Source organism: Cylas formicarius, unplaced genomic scaffold (genome assembly GCF_029955315.1).
Source record: "Cylas formicarius isolate icCylForm1 unplaced genomic scaffold, icCylForm1.1 PGA_scaffold_10__41_contigs__length_53128322, whole genome shotgun sequence".
Lineage (NCBI taxonomy): Eukaryota > Metazoa > Arthropoda > Insecta > Coleoptera > Brentidae > Cylas > Cylas formicarius.
The window spans coordinates 42495894-42514438 of NW_026844214.1; the positions used below are offsets into that span (position 1 = coordinate 42495894).

At 36.2% G+C, this 18545-nt stretch overlaps 2 protein-coding genes across 2 annotated transcripts in view; both read right to left on the reverse strand.

Annotated features, from left to right (window-relative positions):
• LOC132698129 (zwei Ig domain protein zig-8-like) overlaps positions 1-18545 on the reverse strand; it is a 462523-nt gene that overhangs the window by 18223 nt on the left and 425755 nt on the right. The window lies entirely within an intron of this gene.
• On the reverse strand, positions 2645-3406 carry LOC132706577 (E3 ubiquitin-protein ligase MARCHF3-like). Its single transcript, XM_060677973.1, has one exon. The coding sequence runs from the start codon at positions 3365-3367 to the stop codon at positions 2717-2719; it is 651 nt and encodes a 216-aa protein (XP_060533956.1). The 5' UTR covers positions 3368-3406; the 3' UTR covers positions 2645-2716.

Genomic DNA, 18545 nt, shown 5'->3' on the forward strand with positions numbered 1-18545 from the left:
CCTGTCCACTGTGGGCCTTCCTTACATTCAAAACATCACTGACCACATATCAAAAGTTCTAAAGAAGTATAACGTCAAAACCAGATTTACCACTTGCCCAAGAATCTCTCAATCTCTTCGGTCCATCAAAAACAAAATTCCACTTGAGATGCCAGGAGTTTACAGCATTCCATGCATATGCGGCAAAGAATACTTTGGAGAGACCGGACGAAAAATATCAACTAGGCTCAAAGAACACGAAAGTGCCTTACGACTAAGACAAATAAACTCATCAGCTGTTGCCGAACACAATCACGAAACCGGACAAAAAATTTTATTCGATAAAACTTAAATTCTTGTAGTTCTTCTACCAACGAAAAATCCGAGAGTCTACAGAAATCTATAAACAACCTAACAATCTTAACCGCGACTCAGGTCTCTACCTGTCACCAATATGGGAATCAGTCATCCGAGACGGCGTTTAGCGCCTTCCTCAAACAATATATAAGCAGGTAATGTCTGTTCATAGATATAAGAAAGTGACCAATTGCTTTTGAATGGGATTATCCAAGGTTCGTCATTAACATTCAAGGCAATAAGATTATTACCTAAAGTTTCGGAATTCAAATTCAGGTAAAATTGTGGTCCGTAATAGAAAATAATTTTATACCTAATTGTGTTTAATATTCTTTGGTACGGTATACTATTTAGTTTAAGTTTATTAGTAATAATTCTTATTTCGTGTGTAATACAGCGTGTGTTGAATCGTGTGCGAATTATGCAAAATATGTGCGAGTCTAGTGTATCTCGGGAGATGCTCTCGCCCAAATGTAGAAAACACTATTTTATTGAGATTAAGGAAGTTATAAACAATGTTTATTTGACTCACATTGAACGTGGTGCCTGCAAGCAAGCATCTTTAGAAGAAATTGTCACTTTGACGAAAATTCCAATATCAACTGTATGGGAAATTGTGAATAATTCCATTTCAGCGAAGAAAAAAAGAAGCGATGTTAATATTTTCTCGAGTACAGATGAAAGTAATCAAGATACATTGGATATCTTAATTAGGAGGCTTGAAAAAGATGAAACCGGAACTATCTTATGGAAGGGCATTCAATATACGGGTTTTAGATTTTAAAAAATTGACAAAAGGCAACTTTTAATGGAATCTTTTAGAATTCGGAAACGGCGACTGGAATATCTAGAAAAAAATAGGATTTACAGAGAACAAGAAAGGCCAATTATTTACTTGGATGAAACCTGGTTCGATACTTATGATACCTCGGAAAAGGATTGGGTAGACTCAACTGATAAGTGTAAAACAAACGTGCCATCAAGAAGAGGTAAATGAAGAACTATTTTGCATGCTGGTTCTACAGATGGTTGGATTCCAAATGGACTTTCTCTGTCTGCAAAAAATATTAAAGATTCTTCTCTGAATTACCATGAAGACACCAACGCTGATTTATTTGAAAGTTGGTTTAAAAACAAACTAGTTTCAAACATTCCTCCTAATAGCATCATTGTAATAGACAATGCAAGTTATCACAGTAGACATTTGACTAAAACTCTTTCCTCATGTGGCACAAAAGCAACAATCCAAAACTACATGTATAATAGTAATTATTTTCATGAAGATTATACCAAAAAGCAATTATTGAGGTTCTACAAAGCTTGAACCTACAAAAGAAACACGTCTGTGATAATCATGCAAAAAATCCAGGGCATACAGTTTTAAGGCTTCCACCTTACCACTGTATATTTAATCCCATTGAACATGTTTGGCGCCAACTGAAATCTGCCATTTGTCATAACAATGTTTTTCCCCAACGTCCCCAACTCCAACTCCAATGTCCTCAAACCTATAGAAACCAAAGTTTTTAACAAGATGGGAAAATTCTGTTAAACATATAGAAAAATTAGAACAATCGTATATCCATATTGCAAATAATTAGAACAGGCGATGATAGCGATAGTGATATTAATATATTATGGGAATAATTTTAAGTAATTTAAATAGGTAATAAAAATAATTTGTAATTTTATTTTAGATTTAAACATAAATAAATAAATATTGCTTAGTATCTTTCCTAACAAAACCCCAAATAATTAAATTCTAAGGAAAGTACGGACCTGTTCGGCCATATTTCATTCTTACAGCTTGCCCGGGTCCGTATCAGTTAGTCACTTCCTTATATCTATGAACAGACTTTACAGAGTAAAATACGAGCCAGTTTCGGTCAAGCTCTGAAGAAGCCAACAGGATGATTGGCGAAACGTTAGCAACTTCGACTCGACTAACCAAAAACCGACACAGGAGGAATCCAGACGTTTTGTATATATTATTATTATTTAAAGATGTACCTACAAGACGTTTCAGATCACACGAATTTGCCCATATTTTTCCATTAGTTGCGGATCCGCATTAACAAGCTGCAACCGGTAATATATGGAAATATGCTTACAACATGTAAGGCCAGCTTCCAAGTTACGTTGAAACATTTTCTTTGTTTTTTTTATTGGCTCGGTTAGTATTAAGAAATTTGACCTTTCCTATGAAATGGGCTTTTGTATTTTACTTCTAACTACCTAAATTTGAAATACGAAACGAACTCCACTCATATCGCAATCGATATAGTACAACATAAATACTTAAGGCGTTTTATTTTTGTCCACTATAACATCATCGTTTTTTTTTGTGATTTCGGAAAAACCAATGCGCTACTGTCTCCAGTCACTGACAAATTTTCCCGCCGGATGCCGGTATCGATTCCGGAGGAAGCTCTAACCGGATGTTTACAGCTCTGCGCCACCAGCCATACCAAGGTACGAAATGGTCCCTGAGCAGTAAATAAGCAGTCAGCACGTATCCGGCGACGATCACACACAAAAAAGCGATGACGCCAACTTGTATCCAGACCCGCTTGACTCCCATTTTGACGGCCTCATCTACAAAGTAATCCATACCGCATACGCAAATCGCCAACAACCCGGTGGTTACGCCGGTCAATAGCATCCCGATCAGGCAGTCGGACCGAACTCGAGTCCGGTTCTGAGGATGTCGCAGCCACAGTCTCAGACTTTGTAGCAGGCGGTACCTCTGAGTTTCGACCGCGTTGTACCTGAACTTGCAGAGTTCGCAGTAATTCCTGCTAGATTGGTTGAGCCAACGTTCTAGGCAAGACAGGTGGACGTTAGCCAAAGTACCGCGACATCTACAGGGTGAGATTAAGCGTTCGCTGGCGGTGCTGGTCTGGCATATCCTGCACGATACAGAATTTGCTATCTTCACCGGTGCGTCGTTGTTGTGGACGTGGTTGGAATTTTCGAGTTTCGGATCTGAATTTCTCGATGCGATCCAGGAATGATTCGAAGTGTGTGACATTTCGGGCAGCTGTCAGGGTGGCGCTGACAGTTTTTTTCTGACGTTTAGTTTTCTTGTGGGCACCGTGTCAGGATTTCGTGCGGTCATAGAGTATGGATACGACAGACCATAGCTTTTTTTTGAATAAACTCAAATATTATGGTTTTGACTATTATAGATTAAAAACTCTGTGAATGTGATAGGTGAAATATACAGTGGTAAGGGGATTTTTTAAAAACTTCAAATTTATTGGTTGCTGTTTTGATTGGCTTAGATGTAAGGTCTTTTGCAGAGTAGAAACATAGTTTTTCTACTCCCGTCTGTAAAATACCTAATTACCCACCGATCTAACGTGCGGGAAGCGTCACTTTACCACGTCAGTTGCGTTTCCCATGAATGCGGACCACTTCGGATGTTTTCGGAGATATTTCCCACGCTTTGAATTTTGACATTTGTCAATTCTGACGGTCATGTCAGTGAATGTATTCGTGTTGTTTTGCGAAAATGTACCCCAAAAACTAACGGTCGTAGAAAAAGTATAGGATGCAACATGTTCGGTAAACTATTTAACTCACTCGTTTATTAAAAACTCGCTCCGCTCGTGTCAAATAAACTCGTGAGTCAAATGCCGTTTACCGCAGTTGTTCCATAATATACTATTATTTGACTCAAACAAAGACAAGACACGAATAATAGTTAAAGTTCAGACCGCAATTTTGATATAAATCCAACAATATGGGAGTTGAATTAATACTGTGCCTATGTTTAATTCCATTTTATCTAGGAGATTGCAGGCAATATTAAAAATTTCGACAAAACAGTAAAGGGAAAGTCTTTAACTTATTTTATTTGATAACGCCAAAGCAAGATAGGCTAATTAATCCACAATTATATTAATGTGGGCATAATAATTATTTTTCAAAGGGATGTTTATTTGGAAAATTCGTACATAAACAATTCGTAAAATCCCGCTTTGCGTTTGAGGGCTCCAAATATCCTGAAATAGTTAGCACTTATTCTTCTTCTTTTTCTTAAAATTTACTTTTATGATAGGTTATAGAGAACTTAGTGAGATCTATTTTAAGTAGGTTATTTTCTATTATATTTACATCGGATTTGCTTATATCTACAAAATATTACACGCTACGCTGATGACGCAAAATTTTAAATAAATAATTGCCAGTGTATTAATCAAAACCTGGCAGAAGACTCGCTAAATGTAAATTTTAACAAGTCTATGTAGATGTACAAAACCATTATTTTTTGAGGAAAATACAAGCAGAGAAACATTAAGATTTTAAATTTTGGTGTCCTACTGGATTCTGAGTTTAAATTTATTGATCGTGCTAATAGTAAAATAAGCATATATTAAGTTTATCTAATATTAACTATGTCTATTTTCTTTATGGATGCTGCCTTAAACCGCCACAGAAGTACGGAGATCCAACAGATACAAAATAGTTGTAACTTGGGTCATTTTTGGCATTGTATCGTTTGCGACAACGGTAATGTGTCAAAAAATCTGTAAAATTTATTTAAATTTAACAATGATATCCGCCCACTTTTTAATTACGAGTATTATGAAACAAATAACTGTTCAAATTTGCATTTAGTCTAAAAACCCGCTTATTGCCAAAACGGATTAGATCACAAGGCCCTTATAGCTGAACTTTTTTCTTTCCTTGCAATCTCGCTAATTGTAGAACCAAATTAATAGGATACAATTATTTGTAGAGTAAGTTGTTTTCTACTTAATTAATATTTTATTTGAATAAATATTTAGATGTATATTTTGATTTGTGTGAAGTCACTCTTAGTGGAGGTCATAAGGTTCAGTACCTATAGATATTGGCTAGACGACTAAAAAATAACACCCATTGCAAAATTGTCTTCCTCAGATTTGAATTTGAACATATAAAGTATTGTTTCTTTCTAGGAATGTTTTCGCCGAGAAATTCTTCAAACATGTACATCAGAAATTAGTACCAAGTAACAATTTATTACGTTCTATTTCATTAAATTTCTACATAGCATCATTACTAATATACAAAATGTTAAATATAATAATAATGAAGTATCAGTCACTTAAAAAATCTTCACTATTGGCACTGTCATCACCTAGTTCAATGATCAGCTCTAACATTAATCATTCTCGATAAATATTTTCTTCTTTTATTGCTCGTTTTTCGCAGTTAGACGAGCTTTGTACCGATATTTTAGCTACCTCTTGCCGAATTACGTTTATGGTACCATCACTAAATTTTGGTGTAGTATTATTTCTTCTTATATGTGTTTTCAACTCAGACCAGATCATCTCAAACGGGTTAAATATACAATAATCTCAAGATTTCATGTCCGTTTTGTTGTGCTATCGACTCGATTTTGTAGTCTTTATTAAAATGTTTTATTTTTAATAATTCCAGGAGTTGTTTTTTCGTGTAGCTCTCTTCAAAATAGAAATCGTATTCGTTCAGAAATTCTTTAGTTTCTTGTTTACTTGAAGAAGTATTTGGAATTTTTCTAATTTAGGCATTATCCGACACAATAACAGTATTTGGCGATAGTTTTGGCAACACTTGAATTTTTGGCCACCCAACCATTTTTGGACCCAGCACGAAGAATTATTACGATTTTTCCATGTAAAGGTGGCACTTCTAGTACACACTTGTTATTGTTATCACACCATCCTTTTTTTTTTTCGCATATAGCATTTACATTATTATTACAATATAGTATAACCTAATAAAAATAGTAACACCAACACTTACAGTTGCTAAATTACCAAGTTTTGATTATAAACAGATATCTTTGCTTTGCGATTAAAACTACTGAGAGAGTCAGAAAATAAATCAATATGCTCGTTATTTGCGAGTAAAATATTTGTCAGCTTGCACATTCGATTCATAGGCGGGTTAATGCCATAGTTGGTCCTATGAGAATCAATATTAAAAAGAGCATTATTTCTTGCATTAATAGGAGAAATATGAAAACCAACAGATGCCAGAACATCTGGTGAATCCATCAAATTATTAAGGATTTTGTATAATGTAACAATGTCAAAAAATATGCGCCTACTCTCCAAAGATGTCAGATTCAAAAGTTTCATAATCTCCTCGTAGTATATATCCTCAGATGACATTTCCCATTTAAAACCTATCTCTCTAAGGAACTTACGCTGCACACGCTCTATTCTTTCCTTGTGAATTGCATAGTATGGTTTCCAGACACAGCTATCATACTCTAAAATTGAACGCACAAGCGCACAGTACAGCTCCCTATACGTAAAGATGTTCTCAAAACCCTTCAAAGTCCGAAAAACAAACCCAAGCAATCGAATAGCTCTGTTAGTCATAAAATCAATGTGATATGTAAATGTGAGCTCCGAATCGAGCCAAACTCCAAGATTTTTAACTAGGTTCTCTCTCTTGACCATGGCATTCTGGTAAGAAAGCTCTCAGAGATGGGAATCTTTAGAGACCTTCTAAATTGGTTTCATCGATCCAGAGTTCAAATGATAGGTGAAGGTTACTGGATTTTTCGATCTGCCAAAGCTTACAATTTTGCACTTGTTTGTATTAAGAGTTAAATTGTTCTGTCTGCACCACAAAGAAAACCTATCAAGATCCTCCTGTAATCGATGACAGTCAAGAGGTGATGCTATAACCTTAAAAAGCTTTAGATCATCCGCAAATGCAAGAAATTGGCAAAACCGAAAAATATTTTTTAGGTCATTAATGAAGACATTAAAAAGGAATATGAAATGTGTCCCCCTTGTGGTACACCCGACGTCACAACAGTCTCTAACGAAATGTAATTTTTAACTTTAACTGATTGCTTCCGGTTAGTGATATTACTGCGAAACCAATTTAGAAGGTCTCCAAAGATTCCCATCCCTGAGAGCTTCCTTACCAGAATGCCGTGGTCAACCTTGTCGAAGGCCTTGGAGAAGTCAGCATATATAGCATCTGCTTGATACTTATTCTCAAAGGCCCCCAATAGCGAACGCTCATAACTCAGGAGGTTCGAAACAGTTGACCTTCCCTTGACAAAACCATGCTGTTCGGTTATAATAACGCTTTTAAAATGAGGGGTGACATAATCGGCAACTATACCCTCAAATATTTTCGAAAACAAGCAGATTTTAGAGATTGGGCGATAGTTTTTTATGTTAGCCCTGTCACCATCTTTGCAAATGGGTGTAACACAAATTTTTTTCGAATATGAAGGAAAAACGCCGCAGCTTAGTGAAAAATTAAAAATTTTACATAAAATTTCGGGTAGAACGAATTTACAATTCTGCACCAGTATCACAGGTATACCGTCGGGTTCCGGTCCTAAGGTTTGCTTTAAAATACTTATTCTATTGAAAACATCGACAACATTTAATTTTAAAAATCCTAGACTAACCGATTTATCACAAGAAAATGATGTATGGCATTCTGCATATTTTGAATAGATTGAGGTGAAATGTTGGTTAAACATATCCGCTATTCTCTGAGTGTCGCTGGTACTTTCATCATCAAGCGACATGCATTTTGGATACTCAAGGTTTTTCTTCTTTGAATTCACATATCGCCAAAAGGACTTTTTATCAGTTAACTGGTTTTCGAGCATTCCGATGTAGTCTGTATGAGAAGAGACAGATAAATTTCTACACTGATCCCTCAGTCGAGAAAAAACACAATAGTCCTCTAAAGAATTAGCGCATTTCAAAGATTTTATGAGCTTTCTTCTTCTCTAGAATTAAAGATTTAACGTTGCCATTCATCCACTTGGGAATTTTTTTACTTGTATAGCGAACGATAGGAGTAAATAATTCAATAGCACAAAAGAGAACATCATAGAACTGCGAGACGATCAAGTTCACATCCGTACACTTAAAAATATAATGCCAGTTGACATTTGACAAAAACAGATTAATTTCTTTGTAATTAGCACACTTATAATTATAATAAAAATAATCACATGCGATATTCCTGGGTGAGGTAATGGCCAAATTGAAGTTGTATCACAGATCGTAACACAGATATCGGACTGACTAGAGAACAACAAATCCAGACAATTGCCATACTTATTTGGGATTTGTATGTTTTCAAATAACCCCAAATAGGCCACACAATCGGAAACAACAATTGCATCACTTGAGAGATTCCCGCAAGACGTAGCTGCAGTTTCACTGTTGGACCATGATAGTTTGGTTAAATTAAAGTCTCCCCAGAGAAAAACATCTGTGAAGTCCGATCACTATCGAAAATCGATGAAATATCGTCATATCACATACGCTGCTCGGGATATTTGAAAAAATCCATATTGAAATCGTTATTTCGGGGGCTGTCAAGACGCGATGACATTGATTATTACATCGATTTTTCGAAAGTTCCATAGTAGTCCGCAGGAGCATCCCTTTACCACACGAAATCGCGAAGGTCTTTCCTTTTATAATAAACTTGCCCCGCCCATTGATGATTTTTCGAAAGCAATCTTGTTTTTATTGCTTCTCCTTCCTAGTTTCCTATAAAATTACCAACATTCAAAACAATTTGTTTAGCGTCCGAAGACAAATGGATCCGTTTTTTATTTGCTGTCATAGTTCGTCTTCTAAATTGTCATTAGGTTCGGCTACCATCTCCACTTCGTCTGCAAATTTTGCGTTGTTTTCCATGTCTTCTTTTAATAGGGAAACATCTGCTTCATTCTACGGTGTCCACATTCAGTGTTAAAAAACCTTTAAAAAATGTTTAATTGTAAGATTCTAATAAATATTTATCTGTATTCTTAAGACGTACCTTAATTTACCGCGAATATGATCTATAGTCTTAAAAAAGACTGTTGTTGTTTACAAATGGAAGAACTATGTAGAACACCGAAAAATAGAAGAAGAGGAATGTTGTTAATCGACAGGCAAACAAAACAAAAATGATTACTTTCAAACTTACTTGTAAGATAAATAGAGTACAGGTACTTACCCCTACCCTTTGAATTATCCAGTGAAAACAGCATCGCAGGGTCAAAGCTCGAGAATCAGGTTACATAAATACGTAATATATTTCAAGTTTCAAGTTTCAACAAATATTTGTTACGGTCCATCTCAGGCAAGACCTACTTAATGCAGAATAAACATCTCTTGGAATGGGTTTTAGCACAGTTAAGGTACTGTTAAATACTTAAAACGTCAAAGCAATAAATGCACTGTATTATATTTTTGGTCGTATTATACCAGTAAAACTACTAGAGGTTACTGTTATATCACAATTTGTACAGTTACCTCTTATTAAAAATAACTTAAAATATAAAAGCAGACCATATTACAACTAATCCAATTTTTTCTCTTCAACAATATTGCTTTGTGTTTTATTGCTCTTCGTGGAAAGGCCAGTCTCTATTGAAAATAACCCAATTCAAAAACGGGTTTTATAACGCGACGCGTCCTCGCGAACTTTGCGCGATAAGCCCTCGTAACTACCTCCGGTTTTGTCTAATAAAATTTGAATTAATAAAATCCACAAACCCCTTTTGCCGCGGAACGATTACAATTAAATCAACGTCACGGCCGGGCGGGATACTAAACCGTCTCCCTAATTGTGCAGACGTGTGTGCACTAGGAATAACGCGGTTTTTTGATGGGAATTCGTCCTCGCCCACCTCAGGGTTTAATACATATAAATTTGAAATTTCGATGCGCTTACGCAATAATAAAAAGCGTAATAAAAAAAATAGCCCGCGCGGAACGAACGATAATAAAACAAACAGCGACAAAGGCAAACGGGGGATATTGAAATTTGTTAAGTTTTCGTTTGGAAAAAAATGTTTGATGTCGGGTAGCGTTTATGCGGCGCACGGGGCGATCGAAAACGGACTTATTGTTGTTTTGAACCCTGCCTTTCCGTTCAGCCGGTTGCCACGTGCGGTAAATATTTTTGACCCACCCGATCGGTACGCCTTTGATCTCGCAGATCGCCATTTCCGATGTTTAGACGGCCTATATTCAAATTTCAAATTCAAATTCAAATAACAAATAAACAAAAAATCCCATGCAATCAGGGGCGGGATTGATGATGAAATAGAAAGAAGCCTAACAGTAATATTTTGATATGTGGTGATTTTGATTTCGATTTATTTGAAAACTCCTATTTTGAAAAAAATGTGTTCTCTGATATCCTGTTTTGATTTTGATTCCCTTGTAAAATGGCCTACTAGAGTGACAACTTTTACAAGCACAGTGATTGACTACGCATTTGTAAATTTTAGTAAGGATTCTTTATGTAGTATTTTGACAGTTATGTGTCTGATCCCAGATCAGTTTTCTTAGAATTTGAAGTATTTAGAAATGACGTCACCAAATCGAATGTTTGTTTAACGTCTCGAATTGGTAGAAACTTCAATGACCCCAAAATTCAGAATTTTGTGAAATCTCTTCGTTTGGAGGATTGGTTTCATGTTTCATGTTTTTACGATGTTTTTTTGTACTATTTTAGTTTACATGTTAGAATATTTATAGTAGTACGTTATATCTGACAAGACCCCTTTACATAGAGGCGCCGCTTTGTTCTTTTGTCGATTGTAAAATGTATCGGCGTCTCAGGCAAAAAAGACAGAGAGGCAATTTGGGGTGAGGAGATATAATTAGGGTCTTATTATGCGTTGGGTTTACAATAAGTTTAGTTACGACGTAGTTGTCGAACCGAGAGGATTAAATTCGATTCTGCTTCAATACGTTGTGCGGGATATTATCAAAATCGTTTTTTTTTTGGACAAGTTAAAATTATTGTACGTCATTGGAAAATTTAAATCGAGAATAGTTGTTACAAGTGAAAAGGGTAAAAAACGGAAAGAATGTTCATCCGCGTTCGAATTCGAGTTATAGCGTTTGAGAAAAGAATTAAACGATTTAAAAAGGCTCAACTTGGAGTATTACTCAAGCTGGATTGAAATTAAAACATCAATGAGCCTGTAGTTCCGTAAGTCTGTTCCATTTTCCAAGTTATTCTAATTTCGAGACTAACCCGGGATAAAACCTAGGGGATTATTGTTTTAAAAAAATGTCTAAATTAGGGGCACTTTACATGAGAATTCCAATGCACTTTATGCGTATCTAAATACCTGCCTACCGAAATTCATATTTTCGTGAAAATAAAGCTAAATTCCACCGTCTGTCTGACCCTGATTTCACTCGAGGAAATTCGAAAAATAAGGAATTTTCTAGGGTCACATTTCAGTTAACTGTAATTAGAAGTGTTTCCCTGGGTTTGGTTGAGGTTTATGACACTATGGATACCGTGGTGTATTGCCACATATCGAGGACCAAGTTAACAAATTAGGAGGATTTAAGAATTTCACCAGTTTAGATTTAGCATCGAGTTTTTATCAAGTTAGGATGGCTCCTAATTCCATTGAAAAGACGGCATTTGTAACCCCCGATGGCCATTACGAATTTTTAAGGATGCCTTCTGGGTTAGCAAATGCTGCTTCAGTTTTTGAATCATTAATAAACAAGGTTCTGCGTATAAAGATGACATTATAATTCCTTCATCGACGGTCGCGTAGGGTCTAGAATGCTTAAAAAAGATGTTAATCCAACTTCGCGCACATAACCTTATTTTAAAAGTCAGTAAGTGTGTATTTCTTGCAACTACTATAGAATATCTTAGGAGAGAAATCAGTGCAGAAGGAGTGAGACCAGGTAAGAAGAACAGGGCCGGCAAAAAGAAGACCTATGTTGACGCGCTTAGCAGAAACCCCATATCAAACACTAATTTTAAAGTTGAAGTTTTTCAAATAGACTTGACAGAAGCTGACTAACGCCGCATTCCCGCCGCACAAATGCAAGATGAACCGATTTGTAGAATTCGAAATATTTTTGGCCGATAAAATAAAAAATAGCGATACAAAGTTATACTTTGAGCAGTATGAGTTAAAGAATAACAAATTATACAGAACATTAGGAAATGGAGCCAAAGCATGGGTTGGTCCACGAGCAGTACGTATGCAAATTTGTCGTTTGTGTCACGATGATTTTGGATATCTTGGTGTAGAAAAAGTGGTACAAAGAATTCGTGAAAACTATTGGTTCGCAAAAATGGGGAAATTCGTAATGTAATATGTTAACGCATGTCTAAGTTGTATGTATTACAAACAGTCGTTTTCTAAACGAGAACGTAAATTGAATTCTATTTATACATTGCATGTAGATCATGTTGGGCCGTTTATGACAACCAAAGGAAAGAATAAGTATATTTTTGTAATTGTTGACGCATTTACTAAATTCACTGTAAAAGTATTTCACCAGTTTAGATTTAGCATAGAGTTTATCGGATGGCCGCTAATTCCATTGAAAAGACTGCATTTGTAACCCCCGATGGCCATTACGAATTTTTAAGGATGCCTTCTGGGTTAGCAAATGCTTCTTCAGTTTTTGAATCATTAATAAACAAGGTTCTGGGACCGTTAAAAGATGAATCTGCATTCCCGTATAAAGATGACATTATAATTTCTTCATCGGTCGCGGAGGGAATAGAAGGCTTAAAATCCAACTTCGCGAACATAACCTTACTTTAAAAATCAGTAAGTGCGTATCGGTGCAGGAGTGAGGCCAGGTAAGAAGAACAGGGCCGCCAAAAAGATGACGTATGTTCATTGATTTTAAAGTTCAAGTTTTTCAAATAGACTTGACAGAAGCTGACTGGATTACCGCAGCACAAATGTAAGATGAACCGATTTGTAGAATCCGAAATATTTTAGCCGATAAAATAAAAAATTGCGATACAAAGTTATATTTTGAGCAGTATGAGTTAAAGAATAACAAATTATACAGAACATTAGGAAATGGAGCCAAAGCATGGGTTGGTCCACGAGCAGTACGTATGAAAATTTGTCGTTTGTGTCACGATGATTCTGGATATCTTGGTGTAGAAAAAGTGGTACAAAGAATTCGTGAAAACTATTGGTTCGCAAAACTGGGGAAATTTGTAATGAAATATGTTAACGCATGTCTAAGTTGTATGTATTACAAACAGTCGTTTTCTAAACGAGAATGTAAATTGAACCCTATTCATACATTACATGTAGATCATGTTGGGCCGTTTATGACAACCAAAAAGAAGAATAAGTATATTGTTGTAATTGTTGACGCATTTACTGGACAGCTTTTACATCTCGAACTTTTAGAACATTGTGTAATACGTATGGGGTCAAGCACATTTTAAATACCGTTGCTTCGCCCAGAAGTAATGGCCAATGTGAACGATACAACAAAGCCATTGTGGGTGCACTATCAACAATAGCTGCAGGCAAAGAGGAAAGAGATTGGGACAAATATATAAAACAAGTTTTAATAAGGGTATTAATTCGACCCCCATGAAGGCGCTTATTGGCTATAATTCAAAACATGCGGCAAAGGCAAAAACTCTGAATGACATAGAATGACAAGACGAAATAGATAGACTAGACCTGGAAGAGCTTAGATATAAAATTTCGGATCACATATCGAGGGACCACAAAAACAAAAAGAACGCCATGATAAAACACGATGAGATGTTACCAGGTACGACGACGGTGACCTAGTTAGAGTATTAATAACGAGTATCCCTACTACGGGTGACAGTCATAAGCTTCATCATAAATACAAAGGCCCTTTTCGCATCACAAAAGTACTATTTAATGACAGATACGAAGTTGAAGATTTACGAGAGGACTTGAAATGTAGAACTGTGGATTAGCATACAAAACGAAGAGGATTAGTGCCAAACGTTGCCTATAAGCGAACATCGCTTGTATTTTGTGTTTTGGCAAACGTTGCCTATAAGCGAACGTCGCTTGTGTTTTATGTTTTGGCAAACGTTGCCTATAAGCGAACGTCGTCTGTGTTTTGTGTTTTGGCAAACGTTGCCTATAAGCGAAGGTCGTTTGTGTTTTTTATTTTTGGCAAACGTTGCTTATGAGCGAACGTCGCTAGTGTTTTGGCAAACGTCGTCTATAAGCGAACGTCGCTTGAGTTTTGTGTTTTGGCAAACGTTGCTTATAAGCGAAAGTCCTTTCTATTTTGTATTTTTTCAAATGTTGCCTATAAGCGAACGTGGCTTGTGTTTTTTTTTGGCAAACGTGTCCTATAAGCCAACGTCATTTGTGTTTTGTTTTAGCAAACGTTGCCTATAAGCGAACGTCGCTTGTGTTTTTTTTGCAAACATTGCGAGAGTCGCTTGTATTTTGCATTTTGGCAAACGTTGCCTATAAGTGAACTTCGCTTGTGTTTTTTTTTTGCAAACGTTGCCTATAAGCGAACGTCGCTTGTGTTTTATGTTTTGGCAAACCGTGCCTACAAGCGAACGTCGCTTGTGTTTTATGTTTTGGCAAACGTTGCCTATAAGCGAACGTCGTCTGTGTTTTGTGTTTTGGCAAACGTTGCCTATAAGCGAAGGTCGTTTGTGTTTTTTATTTTTGGCAAACGTTGCTTATGAGCGAACGTCGCTAGTGTTTTGGCAAACGTCGTCTATAAGCGAACGTCGCTTGAGTTTTGTGTTTTGGCAAACGTTGCTTATAAGCGAAAGTCCTTTCTATTTTGTATTTTTTCAAATGTTGCCTATAAGCGAACGTGGCTTGTGTTTTTTTTTGGCAAACGTGTCCTATAAGCCAACGTCATTTGTGTTTTGTTTTAGCAAACGTTGCCTATAAGCGAACGTCGCTTGTGTTTTTTTTGCAAACATTGCGAGAGTCGCTTGTATTTTGCATTTTGGCAAACGTTGCCTATAAGTGAACTTCGCTTGTGTTTTTTTTTGCAAACGTTGCCTATAAGCGAACGTCGCTTGTGTTTTATGTTTTGGCAAACCGTGCCTACAAGCGAACGTCGCTTGTGTTTTAGCAAACGTTGTTTATTTTATTCTTTATAAGAGAATGTCGCTTATGTTTAAAATACTCTAGTACCTACTATTGATTATGTTTTTTTTATTGCGTAATGATTAAGGCTATAAACCAGGCTAGAATGGTCAAATTATTGTAATTTTGTAAGACTGAAGTTACGTTTAGATTTTACCATCAGGTCTGAGGACAGACCAATACTCAGGATGGCCGAGTGTTAGAATATTTATAGTATTACGTCATATCCGACAAGACCCCTTTACAAAGAGGCGCCGCTTTATTCTTTTGCCACTTGTAAAATGTATCGGCGTCTCAGGCAAAACAGATAGAAAGGGCAATTTGGGGTAAGGAGATATAATTAGGGTCTTATTATGCGAAGTTTTTTGGGTTTACGATAAGTTTAGTTAAGGCGTAGTTGTCGAACCGAGAGGACTAAATTCGATTCTGCTTCCATTACGTTGTTTTATTTGATTATTCAAAAATAAAAAATGGATGAATAATGAAATGAAGGCGTCTAGTGCTAATTCAAAAAATCTGTTTGAACGGGGTATATGCAGAGGCCCGGAAGAAACATAAGAAATTAGTTTCTGAAACTAAAAAAGCTTTCTGTCAGAGACAAATTTCGGATTCTGTCGGTCCTTATAGTGCTGCTTGGAGGATGATTTCGGAGTTGTCGAATGATTGTCGGTGCAGCGTTGAGAATTTTAATTTAATGAATAAGCAGACTCATAAAATCGAGAATGAGCCTAATATTGTGGCGTGGGTATTTAATAGATGCTCCCAAAAATATTGTTAGTTCCATTCAGTTGGATAACAAAAAGATTGATCAGAGTATTATTAGGGATGTAAATGATCAGAGTAAATTAAAAAACAAAAAGTGTTTTGGATCCGATGGCATACCAAAGTTTTTATTAAAAAGAGTACTGGGTTTGCTAATAGGTCCGCTAACATTCTTGGCAAATCTATCTCTTCTAAGTGGCACATTCCTATCGTGTCTAAAAAGAAATAGAGTTGTGCCAGTTTTTAAAAAGGACTATCGTCCGGCAACAATTTCAAATAGTTTTTCTAAAGTATTGGAGTATATTTTCTTAGAGAGATTAATGCATTTTGTAGATTAATATCATAAGTTCCGTAGGATAATTTTCTTTATCAAGGATGGTGGACTTTTTTGCGACCTAAGTCGGGCTTTTGACTGTGTTGATTTTAAGACTAGACTGAATCAATAGTTTTTTAGAAGATCGTTCTCAATTTGTGCACCTCAGCTAGTCAACGCATAGAGGTGCGTGTCCCTCAAGAGTCAGTTGTAGGCCCTTCATATTATATGTAAATTGTATATTGAAAATTTTTCCTGATAGTGTTGTGTCGAAGTGACGATGACTTGTTAGAGAAGTGCCGTGGAGTACGCGATAGATTGATGACATGATTTGGAAAAATTAATCTATATTTCAACGCAAGTAACACCCAAACTATAAGATTTCATAATTATCGGAATCACTATCGCAAGTGGGGAATAATGTGAGGTTTCTAAGATTGAGTTTGGATAAATGTTTAAACTGGAAGTCTCTTTGTGATACCTCTTATTTTAACTCTAAATAGAGTTTTTATAAATTTTCGTGCGATTTTAACTAGGCATACGAGGTTAGCGCTAAAGTTTCCCGGTCTCCAGTATCATGATAAAACTTTGTCTTCCCTTAAATATATATCTTAGTAGGCTACGAAAAAAAGAATTGAAGTCTTGCGTCAAACAGTTTTTTATTGACAGCATTTTAAACAAGACGCGTCCGAAAAATGTCGCAAATAACGCAAATTGAGTATAGAGCAGTCATAAAGTTTTTGACAAAAGAAGGGTTACCACCTAAAATTATTAAAGAAAGGCTGCATGGTGTGTACGGCCAAAGTTCTCCTTCGAATACTGTAGTGAATGAATGGGCAAAACGTTTTCGAATGGGGCAGGAGTCCCTTGAAGATGATTTAAGAACTGGTCGACCAGTGGAGGTCATAACGGATTGTTGCGATTGTGGAAGAGGTGGTATTGAGTGATCGACGTTTAAAGGTCAAAGAAATCTCAAACTACTAAAGTTTCTGATACAAGTGTTCGTCGAATCCTGCATGATCATTTAGGTATGCATAAGGTTAGTGCAAGATGGGTTCCTAAAAGCCTTCCGGCTATTCAAAAACACCGCCGTGTCGAGTGTGTGCGGTCTTTTTTGGAATTCTGTGGGTCGGAACCCAAGCCTGTGATAAAAACTATTGTGACGGGAGATGAAATTATGGTTCTCTATTATGACCCTCTATCGAAAAAAGAATCAATGGAGTGGCGGCGTAAGGATGAAGCACCTCCAAGAAAATTCAGAGTCTGCCAGTCAACAAAAAAGGTGATGGCCACGATCTTTTGGGATTGTGAAGGAATTCTTTTGATAGATTTTAAAGAAACTAATTCCACTATCAATGGTAAATATTACGCAACATTATTACATAAATTACGATGCTGCATACGTGTAAAACGTCGAGGAAAACTGACCAGAGGCGTGCGTCTTTTCCACGATAATGCACTTGTCCATACTGCTGGTATTGCACAAGTTGCCCTTTTGGAGTGTGGGTTCCAACAGATAGATCATCCTCCCTATAGTCCAGATATGGCCCCCAGCGACTATTAATTGTTTGTATATTTGAAAAAGGACTTAAGTGGATGGCGGTTTAACGACGAAGTTGAGTTAAAAGAGGCTGTTTTAGCTTATTTTGCAGATAAACCAAAAGAATATTTTTTTAAAGGGATTGAGTTGTTATTAAAGATATGTAATAGGTGTATTGAAGTTAAGAGGGATTATATTGAAAAATAATAAAAGAATGTTACTCTACTTTGTTTCTTTCATATTCAGGCCTGGAAATTTTGGCGCTGCCCTCCTATATTAAGGAGTATTGCGCACATTTCCAAGTTTACAACTGGTAGGGGTTTATTTATTCAGTACAGAATACTCACACTGACGAGTTTATTGATTTTATAATTGTCTTTAACTATTTATCGAATTTTAAGTTAGTTGGTGATGTACATTCTAAGCATACAAGACAGAGCGGTAAGCTGCATGTTCCCTACTGTAGGCTCTCGACGATTTAGTGGTCACCTGATTATTTAGGGGTTCGTATTTTTAACAATCTGTCATCGGAGTTAAGAGACCACCATTTAAAAACGATTAAAAATATTTTTGTTATCCAAAACATTTTATAGACTAGATGATTTTTTTTGAGTAAATGTAGTTGTAGTTGTCTTTAGGAAAATAAATATCATAATTATTATTATTATCATTTCGCTAAATCGTTGCACTTTATGCCTTATACGAAAAACTTATCA

Excerpts from the sequence above, each read along its gene's own strand:
- LOC132706577 (XM_060677973.1), bottom strand. The coding sequence starts at position 3,367 with ATGTCACACACTTCGAATCATTCCTGGATCGCATCGAGAAATTCAGAT.